The 12,351-nt window shown below is 36.0% G+C and overlaps 1 protein-coding gene across 2 annotated transcripts in view; it reads right to left on the bottom strand.

The window, feature by feature from the left end:
- Window positions 1-299: 299 nt before the first annotated feature.
- Window positions 300-12,351, bottom strand: part of LOC117324284 (non-symbiotic hemoglobin 2-like) — a 30,738-nt gene continuing 18,686 nt past the window's right edge. Inside the window, exons 2-4 of one of the 2 annotated variants that reach the window (XM_033880065.1) lie at window positions 6,639-6,876; window positions 3,761-3,904; window positions 300-493 (exon numbers count right to left, since the gene is read on the bottom strand). In XM_033880065.1, coding sequence (XP_033735956.1) covers window positions 488-493; window positions 3,761-3,904; window positions 6,639-6,876 — 388 coding nt within the window. In that variant the 3' untranslated portion in view covers window positions 300-487. Of the gene's footprint in view, window positions 494-1,765; window positions 3,905-6,638; window positions 6,877-12,351 lie in introns of those variants that run through there. The other variant, XM_033880064.1, reaches the window with a different exon arrangement.

Here is a 12,351-nt window from a genome sequence, read left to right as displayed (position 1 = left end):
CCTTGGATCCTTAGACATGAGGTTGAATGTATGCAGATTTCCAGTGAGTATGGCGTTAAAGGGAATTATATTTAATCGGTAAATCAGCATTTACATACAATACAATAGTTTCGCATTATCGCTTGTTATATTCATTTGCTGCTGACAATCATTTAAAATTAACACTATTTTATCTCAAACCAAGAGAACCGAAAATTGACATGGTCATAGAATATGGCATTATAAAAGTCCGATAACATTACATAAAGACCCGTGCTTTCTTACATACAACAGACAATAGTTAAATTGTATAAGACATCCGTGTCGTGGGCGCATGTACAACAGAAGATAAACGGCATCAGTGTTGAGCCTTTCTCAATGGGCTATCATACCCATCACACCACCGTCGCCTGTGCCAATATACCAATATATCATCAGCGAACACAGCTGGTCTCACACTTGGTCACTGTTTCATGCTTTGATATGACATTATCAGACATCTGTGGTTTTATTCCTGAAATATAGATACAAATAGTTAACAAAAAGTATGGTTGTTTTATACCGTGGGCATACATATGTACGTCCCTGTTTATACTTATCTCAACCTCGGCCACGACAATAGAAATATCACGTGACCCCAGTGATTCCCACAGTACCAAAACAAATCGGTAATAAGAAACATAAGACAATATGAAAAGATATATCTTGGTATTCGAATTTCGAACCTTCGGGTTGCTAAGCGGTGGTTCTACTATATCAGCTATGCGGACTTATTGACATTTGTAGTTTGTGTTATCATTTATAGTCAGTCTAGTTATGCTAAAGTAAAATATTTCATCAACTACGTTTTTTATCAATTTTACGATACCAGTGCATCGGAGGACCACTTTTTAAGAATAGGATTTTAGTTGTCTTTGGTACATAAGGCATACACATTTTTTTTGTCAAAACATTATTATGAAAAATGTCGTGTCGTGCATGTCTGAAATCTAACTACATGTATCACATCACAATGACGTGTCGTGCATATATATCTAACTATCACATCACAATGACGTGTCGTGCATGTCCGACATCTAACTATCACATCACAATGACGTGTCGTGCATGTCCGACATCTAACTATCACATCACAATGACGTGTCGTGCATGTCCGACATCAAACTTTCACATCACAATGACGTGTCGTGCATGTCTGATATCTAACTATCACATCACAATGACGTGTCGTGCATGTCCGACATCTAACGGTCACAACACAATGACGTGTCGTGCATGTCCGACATCTAACTATCACATCACAATGGCGTTTCGTGCATGTCCGACATCTAACTATCACATCACAATGACGTGTCGTGCATGTCCGACATCTAACTATCACATCACAATGACGTGTCGTGCATGTCCGACATCAAACTATCACATCACAATGACGTGTCGTGCATGTCCGACATCTAACTATCACATCACAATGTCGTGTCGTGCATGTCTGAAATCTAACTACATGTATCACATCACAATGACGTGTCGTGCATGTTCGACATCTAACTATCACATCACAATGACGTGTCGTGCATATATATCTAACGATCACATCACAATGACGTGTCGTGCATGTCCGACATCTAACTATCACATCACAATAACGTGTCGTGCATGTCTGATATATAGAGGTTCCCCAGCGAGTGGGGATTGTTTATCATTTTTATCCAACTGGAGTTAGTTAATTTTCTAATTTTGATTTTTTTTTTTTCTCCATTTTTTTTTACTTTTTAAATTAGAAAATTAACTAACGAGAGTTGGACAAAAATGATGAACAATGGTCACGAGTAGGGGAACTTGTTTATCCCATAACTTATCAATGTAACAAGTTCAAATTCTCCCAACGTAGCAATTAAATTCCGTTAACCAAATCACCTACGCGACAAAATATAGGTCGTTATGAACGAAAGCTTCTCTGAATATCATCTATTTTTAGATGCACAACTCATATCTTCTGTACTACATTTGTAAATGATAATATTTTACAAAACGAAATATTAGTTTGACAATCCTTGTGCCCGTGTGATTTATTAATAGGTAACTTGTTTAAATGACTCCGCTCAAAACATTCGAAGACGACACCGTCATCGCGAAGTCGAACGTCACCGCTGAATATCAGACTATTCATTGTCAGATTCAATTATCGGTCCTATCCTTGATTTCGTACGTATGCTATTACTGGTTATTGTGATGGTAAATGTTCATTCTGAGATTTATTCATTCAAGACATCGTGCATTTCAACAAATATTTCGGAAGCCGAGCTGGAGTGCTGAGCAATATGTATTTTACGTTTGTCAGTGTGTTTACACGAAATGTCATCAGTTTACTGACATGAGACAAAAGTTTCAAGATGATGTTTACATTTTTGTGTTTTGGATAAATATATTCGTAATAAAAGTAAGTGGAATGATAAGAAAGTGTTTATTCGTTGATTTTTGTTGTTGTTGGTACAATATCCGTACCGAATGACACTCAACTGAAAGGGAAGCTCTAGGCGAAGGCCTACGTTAGATGCCGTGACCGTTTCATTCAAATGACTACGATTAGAGACAGCGATTTAACCATTTTGTATTGCATCTGTTCATTGTTTTGATAATTCATTCATGGCTATAGGGGTCCCCTGCATATCTAGAATCAAGGGGGAGGTGGGGTGTTAGTTTTTGGTTCGCTAGGCCTATATTCGATGCAGCATCTCGCTTCCGTACATCGTCTATTTTACCATCATCAAATTTTATTTCGTACGACTCAAACCTCAGATTCATCGACATTTCCATGAGGACATCCCTCTAACATAGTTATGTTGAGCACCGACAAATCCACAAAACGTGTCCATGTAATGTTGATTTTTTGGAAGACAGACGACCAAAACAAATAGAAGTCTAAGTGAGAGTAGTAAAAATAGTCCGTGGTCAAAGGCCAGAGGTTAGCCAATAAGATTTGTTGGGGTCAAAAATGACCAATCGGAGGCTTGGAAAGTTGTTACACACTGTGGTGTGTAAACAAAAACAATAACACACTGCTACGAATGTTATCACGTGCCATATCAGTTGTGAAACAAGCGTAGTTATGGGATAAATAACTATCACATCACAATGACGTCTCATGCATGTCTGATTTCTTACCACCAAATCACAATGACGTGCCGTGCATGTCTGATTTCTTACTACCAAATCACAATGACGTGTCGTGCATGTTTAAGAATATAGAAAGCATTGGATTTATGCTAAAAAACATAAATCCCGGATTTTACGAATACCACAGAGCATCACAACCTACGATATAACAAGGAAGCTTCCAAGACATAAAGTATAACAAATTGTTTTGTCGCACTAAGGGAGACCGTCAATCATCATAGCATCAAATCTAATGACTTAAGCATACCAAGCCATCACATCATTCAAACATAGTAATTCTCGCAACTGTATGTAGTAATGTTGTTCATGCCTCTTGGAAGTACATATTTACATCCCTATATCCAGTCAAAGCCATGTTTTACCTCTAAACCTACCAAATCAACCAAGATATTCTCCTATCTATACATCTATAAAATATCATATAGTTTCGTTAATTTGTATTTTGATCTGATTTTGCCTCATTCACGTGACGGTGTTTTCGTTCTGTATTTTGCCTCGTTCACGTGACGGTGTTTTCGTTCTGTATTTTGCCTCGTTCACGTGACGGTGCTTTCGTTCTGTATTTTGCCTCGTTCACGTGACTGTGTTTTCGTTCTGTATTTACTTTCCGAACTTTGTTGGCCTTCATTCCCCTCCTCATCTGGTTGATGGTATAGTGGAACAGTTTCTTCCACGCGGCGGCGACCTCTCGCGTGTATCGCTCCTGCAACATGTCCCGGAGTCCGTAGTCCAACGACGGCCATAGGTGCTATAGGAGAGATATCGAAGAAAATATGATGTAGTGTTAAAGATCCTCATATAGGGAGATGTAGACGAAATATCGAAGATAATATGATTTAGTGTTAAAGATCCTTATATACATGTACGAAGCTGTAGACAAAAAGACGTCAAAGACCATATCAGTTATCCTATAAACTTGTTTACAGACTGTTGATAATGGGAATGAGAAGTTGTTAAATGGAAGTAAATCAATCATATCTCCGGGCTGATAACTATCAATGCATTTACATTGTACAAGTATTTATTTATGAGCTACGATACAACACTTCACTATCGCGTACAGCTCAGTTTTGTTTGACAAAAATATAAACAATGTCTGCAGTGTGATGTATTTCAAGAATCAAATCAACCTAGGATGAGAATAATGTGTATGTCAAAACAATGGATTTCCAGTAAGTATTTGGTGGTGATTCAAACAATTGGTCCCCATTGTTTTGATAAACTCTGGTCACGCAATCACTACAGTGTGTATAGGGAATCTTTGTAAAATCAATACAGTTACCAAACAACCAGAGAGTGTTAACATGTCGGACTCTAGGGAGCTCCCCCACTGATGTCCGCCACGTATCAAGTCGCTCTTGATCAACATCGAACCTGTTCGTTTGGATATGTGCACACTACTTGAGAAACCGATCCCTAGCCTGGTCCCAGGTTTATTACGAAAAGAAATGGAGTTATATATATGTGTAATTGTTTATCTGCATTCTTGACAATCAATTTGACATAAATGCGCCATTTAATGTTGTGGCAGCATGCCCTTGGTTTATGCCGAAATCGTTTACTCTGCGTTTCTTATACAGATATCTAGACTGACGTCTGTTCACAAGAAGAGTATATCCATCGTTGCATAATTTGTCATTCACAATACAAAGGATGTTTGACAGATGCTGATTCTTTCAATATGGTTTGATACACTTTAAATTCATCTCAAATGATTTGGTATACTATGAACACAAACATAATAGTTTACAGAATATCACGGTTTAACAGGAGTTACATTTAATATTGAATGTGTGAATGTTACATGCATGAATTAAGTAATAATTCACAATGTAGTAAATGCTAAGAGGACAAAAATGAGGAAAAGAAACAAGTATCTCCTGATTGTTAGTTTCGTTTTGAGATTATATAAATTATGTACCTTCTTTAAACAAAAAATATCTAGTTTGAAATTATCAAAAAAACTTAGATCGTGTAAGAATTTATTTGCTGTGATAGGTTAACTTATTCATAGGTAAACATCAAATTAGTAAAGAAAGTTGTAATGCTTAATTACTTACTAAATTAAAACGTGTTGGCCTTGCTCGATTTAAATCAATTCCGAGTAAACGGATTATACACGGCTCAACAACACGGACTATTAACTCATTTACAAATACTAATTAGAAATAGACAAACCAACAGAATAAAACAGTATTGAGCATCTGTTTCGTTCTTCAAGTGATAATCAAGGCGAGACATTTATCATAATAGGCTAAACGAAATGCCAAAATCTAAATGGGGAGGTGGGCCCCGTAATTCAATACATATAATAATGTTCAAGCACATGTGTATATATGCTGAGCCGTGCCACTAATCAAATGAATAAAAATGTGTCTGTATAAATAGAATAAGCATACTTTACGTCACTATGTCACAAATAAATGAAATAAGACATCGTCAATCTCTGATAGTGTAAGTTATATATAGTTTCAGATATAGGTAGCAGTGTACAGTAAAAATGCCCAATTCCTAAAAATAAGGCACATGTTTTAGATTTGTAAACGTAGCCAGTTAACCCTACATATTACTATTGTAAAGTATATATATTTGTAATCTATACAGCATTTTCAATTTTAATACAGCTGTGAACGATAAAACACTTATTTTTTCTATATTTTTCAGACCTCTGAAAATCAAAGTAACCACTTCAAAAAACCTTAAAAATTGCAAAATATCATGATTTTTTACCCAAAATGACAAATTTCCTTACACATTTTTTTTCTGAAACCTATCTAAAATTGAATACCTCTATCCCAAAGACAGAATAAACCTTGTTTTAACATAATTATGTTCATCATTAAGTTTTTCTGCTGCAAGAAAAACTGTAGGTGAAACTAAATTTCCAGTGGTAGCACACTTACGGAAATTTTCCGGAAATTTATAATCTCGAAACCATTTTTGTAATAAATGTGAAGCATCTATATACAGTGTACTACTTCATATTGAATATAGCAATTAGAGTATATATCTATTTATTTTTCATTTTTAAGCGTATCATAATACAGTAGTTGATTGCTTAACAAAACAAATCACCCATGACCAGGCTATCCTACTGTGTCTGCTACCATAAACCTATCTACCCAACTGAATATTGGTAAGCGAATTCGTTGGTGGACGATTTCATTTACCCAACACCCAGTAAATCAGTTACCACAGGCATTTTTTATTAATTTTTTACTTGTTTTTTTTACGTAAATGACAAATGTCCTTTCAAGTAGAGAGAGTAGGCAAATTCGTTCTCAGTATAAAGCAATGGTCGTCAATAAGAATGTGTAACAATCCGCCTTGAAATACCGTTCTTAAAGACATTATTATGTAGAGCGGCCTGTCAGCGACAAGCAGTTATTGTAACTTACTACTTTAGAATATCGGCAGATGTTGGTGAACTAATTGGTTTGAGTTCATTTGTGTTTCATGCTGTTGTCTTACTATCAACTTACGTATAGCATTTTGCCTTTGACCTTCCGCCGCACATGTGTAGAACCGATGGCTCTGATAACTGTGTTCATAAAGTCGCTTTCTTCCATGTTTTCTATGGCAGCACCAAGGGTGTGCATCACGTTATGGCCGTGCTTCCTCAGCATCTCCCCGTCCATCTCAAGTTCCAGCTCATTGTTCTCGTTCACACGCACGATCTTTGGGAACAGGCGCTTCAGCTTTGGCTCTGTCTCGAAAAACCTGAAAAAATTGTGAAGGTCGAGTTAGGATGATACAATGGAAAGGTACACTTGAAACCCCAATCTTTGACATCTCAAAAAAAGTGGATACTAATCACTGTCATAGACACAAAGGAAGTGGGTATCTATCTAACACTACTAAAGGTCCTAATGTCTGCACCATAAACGAACAGGACCTTGACCTAAACTGGAAACTACTCGATCAAATATATCTGGTATAAACACACAAACACGGGGGAACGGGTCAATCTTCAGCAGCAGCACACCGGGTAAAGGGTTACCCTCCATTTAAACACGCATGAAGGCCAACCGTTCTTGTAATTATACAATTTGTACCTAGTGTTACAATCTCTACAATGAACGCACGGCAGGTGGACGGTTAACCCTTTCATAACGTAACGTCTGTTATTGTTATATGAACCCTATCCTGTGACCAATAAGTGTTAGGCTATTGAGTCGCTATAACCTATTGACATTGACAGGATATTGAAAAATAATTTGAAGTGTATCATAAAACAAAGACAAAATAATGGGTTACAACTTCTGTCAAACACACAAGGACACTTTCTTACATACACACATGACGGGGAGTACTCGCTACCCACATATGCCAGAAAGGTTTTACCATGTAATTAACACACAGGTAGGCCGTCCACTCTTCATGTTCTAAACCTACTGGAAGGGACGGACTCAATTCGACTGCCATCAACGCCTCATTTAAACCAGACACTCTTACCTTGCCATTTACTGGAGTTTCATACTGTCTGCGACATGTTACATGATCAACAAAATGTTTTGTTTTTTCCGTACTTTTTTCCCCACAAGAAGCAAATAACAGCATACGGTTAATTGTGTTACATGCAACTGTTTATGTATACTGGAGTTGTAATTTTTGGAATTCTAAATGAATTTCAAAGCACACATGAGGAAAGGGCGTCCAGATTTGTAACCAAGCGGTAAGCAATCAATTCATCATTGTTAAATACCGACTATGTATCATACTGAAGCTTCTCCTATACATTTCAGCACCGTCGTGAATGATTACCGACACAGCAGATATGTGTAGCATATGGTTTTCGTTTTATTTAATGAATTTGGCAAATCCAATCATATGTAATGAACACGTATCTATGGGTAACACCAGTAAAAGGAGTTCACAACGAGCTTATTTACATTTTGTCTGGCTTTACGTCTGGTTAGAGGGTAATAAACAAGATAAATATTTAATTTACAAGTAACGATTCCCAACATACTGTCTCTAAAGACAGAACAGGGAAATCGAGACAAAAATCTGTAAAACAATAAGTGTATTCTAATAACATCCGGGTTTTATCATAATTTTTAAGAATTCATCACCTTGGACCCACGCTGTTGGGCGGACGAAAACCATTAAATAAAGATACAATGTATATAATTTATTATCTTGATTAGTTGGTGTACATTTCAATCTCATGGTATCGAGATTCAATTCACCCCTATATACGCCATGGGTGTTTCCTTCATTTATTCTTCCTCCTATTTCAAACGTCAAATATTTCACAAGAGGGACATGGTGTTATCACGTCGCATGATATTAACGCAAAGACGAAGAAGCTGCACGAAGTGAGTTAAGGGTACTATTCAAACACATTCCGACCAATGTTCTCACACAGTTATCTGTTCAGGCGCGTTCGATAAACAACAGGAGACATTCCAGAGAGTAGATTCATTGTTTCTGCTTCATTCACACTTCTACATGAGAGTGCGTATATTACGATGGCCGATGTGAGCAATGTACTTACAGCAACAACAATGATAATATTGTACATGCAAACTTGACAAAGTGTCAAAGTGACATGTCGCCACACACGTCCAAGTAGTATATAGTTGTACATTTAAAACTTGACAAAGTGTCAAAGTGACATGTCGGCACACACGTCCAAGTAGTATATAGTTGTACATTTGAAATTTGACAAAGTGACATGTCAAATTGACACATTTTTCAAGGTCTCAGTACCCAACAAGAATTCTGCCTGATTTATTTAGGTACAGTTATACTTGATAACCCATGGACCTTTTTGTACTTGATTAATTCAACAGTGCCTGTGCGCGCCGAGTTAATTTTTGATAACGACAAAGATTTGCTTTCCTGTGTTACGGAGTATAGCAGGAAATATATGTCTGGGAGTTTCGTAAATGGATATTAGCATGTATGAATATTTATGAGTAGTGGCAAGGTGCACGACATTTGTGTGAAGGTAACACCTGATAAATGGGAATACAGGTGCGATAGTCATTCTAGCCAGAGACCCGCAAGACAGAACAACGTTTAGAAAAATAAGTAATTTTATTTGATCATTATTAAAAAAGGTAAAAGGTTAAAGTTTGTCATGTTCTTGATACATATAGATCATAGGATTGGTTGAATGATAGAATAAGGGTAAAACGTCATAAGGTTTTACAGAGTTTTTGGCTTATTGAGTTTCATCTGTTTTTAACCCTGGACGTTACATAAGCACATGCTGTATATATATGTTTATTGAAGATGGCATAGATCTTAGATTAGATTTAATAAGGCGAGATGAGAGAGAGAGTTGATATTTTTGTCAATGAACACATTACATTTATTTCGTACATGCATTAGATACATGCTGCAAAATAAAAGTCAGTCTAACACGTCTGTCGGGAAGGCTACTTCCAAAATGAATGTTGGTGTTTGAGTTGTATTGTTCGAAAAAGGGTGTTTTTTCTCAGGAGTATATCACAGACGAATAAGTCTAAGTATTTTGGAATAAGCTTTGTCCAAAAATACTTGTCATACTTATTAATGCAATTTTTGGGATAATGAAGGACGGCCAACATTACAATTAGGTTCATGGTATGTAATACAGAAAGATATGTATTCAATTAATTTATTGACGACATGTGGAAAATAAATTAATTGAATTTGTCAAATTTCAAATGTACAACTATATACTACATGGACATGTGTGCCGACATGTCACTTTGACACTTTGTCAAGTTTTAAATGTACAACTATATACTACTTGGACGTGTGTGCCGACATGTCACTTTGACACTTTGTCAAGTTTTAAATGTACAACTATCTACTACTTGGACGTGTGTGGCGACATGTCACTTTGACACTTTGTCAAGTTTGCATGTACAACATTATCATTGTTGTTGTTGAAAGTACATGGCTCACATCGGCCATCGTAGTATATTCTAATACTTATATATTCAGGAATAGTCGAATGTAAAAAAAAAAAATCTTTGCCAGGAAAAAAAGAATGTTTCCTATATTAACAGCAACTGAAATTTGTACGATTATTCAGCCGATCACTTCTCTACGATGGCCGATATCGGACGGGCAAAATAGTGTTACTAGTAGTACGTTTTTGTCAACGAAAAACGTACGTACATATTGTGTGTCAAAAATATCTACTGCTATAGTAGTAGATAAATTTGTACACAAAAAGTGTACGTACAAATCCTGTGTCAAAAACCTGTTACTAGTAACACATTTTTGACACAAAATTTGTACGTACATATTTTATGTACAAATTTATCTACTACTTCTAAATATCAATTAACATTCTTTCCTATCTTGATTGATCGCCTTGTGGTCGTATGTTGACTGCATCTGATAAGAATACGAGTAAACAATTAACTTTTGTCGCATTTGCACGAGGTAAACCAGACATATTTTGGTTTCGAGTGATACCATTCTTCCATAACGCAGATACCTATATTAAAGTATATAGGTCTCTGCATAACGCAATACTTTAAAACCATATACAGTCGAGATCCTTGCAGTTTTTAGATTTAATATATACCTAACAAATTATCGCGAATCAAAAACTGAAGGAAAATGTGTTTTTATGACAGTAAACGGGATATTCCCCAAAATAATAATAATAATTGCCGTACGTCTATTGGATTGCTGGTTAGCTTTTGAACATTGTCAGCTTCACTGCGTGTTTATTTTGTTCAGTTATTACGCCAATATTCTGTTAATATGTTTAAATTAAAGCATTAATAGGCAAAGTTCACGTATACTCGATATGTAAACAGCGGTCAAGCGTGTAGTTTATGTGCAGTGCACGTTGGTATAGCCTCGTTCTCGGCTACGTGACAAATCTTGCAATAAAAATAAATGCGGCGTTTTATTTTTATACACTGATGTCTCAAGGACTACTCCGGTCAAGCGTCCAGACCAGTGGTCATTTTAATGTTAGGAGAGCGTGAATGGGGATCTTGGACTGCCATTAATACATATGTTAATACATATGTTCAACTAGAATTTTAGGTTATTTGGGAGTATGTGACTTTAAATTCGAGCAGCTAATTGGGTTCTGGATTTTATTACCTTATCAGGCAAATTCAGCATACGACCGCATGGTAATCAATCAAGAATAAAAGGAATGTTAATTGATATTTGGAAGTAGTAGATAAATTTGTACATAAAATATGTACGTACACATTTTGTGTCAAAAATGTGTTACTAGTAATAGGTTTTTGACACAGGATTTGTACGTACACTTTTTGTGTACAAATTTATCTACTACTATAGCAGTAGATATTTTTGACACACAATATGTACGTACATTTTTCGTTGACAAAAACGTACTACTAGTAACACTATTTTGCCCGTCCGATATCGGCCATCGTACTTCTCCGACTGTGACACATATTTGCAAGATTAACCGTTAGAGTACGACACTACTATTAATATACGACAAATTGATTGCTGCCTGGCATGTTTTACCACAGTTATACCCTTTAGCCCCACACAAGATAATGGATATTGTACTGCTGACAAATGCTTACATTAGTATGTTCATTCTTTCTTCGGGTATACTCTTGATTTAGTAAGTCCTAATAACCATTAAAACAAGCTACATCACAGGCTATAACAACATCAGAAATTATCCCGATACGAGACGCGATAACCTTACATATCCGTTTCCGCCACAAAGCGTTATAGACAACAATAGATAATAAAGTAACACGTGACCAAAGCAACAGATTCAACTTCCGTTATTATTTGATGTATGAAAAGGCGTAATTGTATTACTTCTGTAGTGTTATTTATAGTTTCTACTAAATGTACAAGATAATTTGCTAATCATCGGAAATGGGAAGGGCATGTAGTGTCTGAATAGTTTATATACCATCATTCAACACTCACCAAACAGGTTATAAATTTTATTAATATTTTATTAATGATATACATTTTGCCAGTAATTAATTAATATATCTGTTACTGTATCACCTGACTACCCATTTAATAAAGCCTCGTGATTTGATAATGATATCACAAAGACAAATAATGACGCTGCGTTAAGGTGTCAACAAAATGGTGGTATTCCCATCAAAAGAACATCATTATCTGAAACCAAGTTGGTTTTCATAAAAAGGACACACACAAAACATGAAAGTTTTACGAAACCATTTCGGATATGGATATTTCATTTCCAGTTGCAGTAATATTCAA

This window comes from Pecten maximus, chromosome 3, assembly GCF_902652985.1.
Source record: "Pecten maximus chromosome 3, xPecMax1.1, whole genome shotgun sequence".
In the NCBI taxonomy this organism is placed as follows: Eukaryota; Metazoa; Mollusca; class Bivalvia; order Pectinida; family Pectinidae; genus Pecten; species Pecten maximus.
The sequence above is the reverse complement of the archived record's forward strand: the minus strand, read 5'-3'. Positions and strand labels throughout refer to the sequence as shown.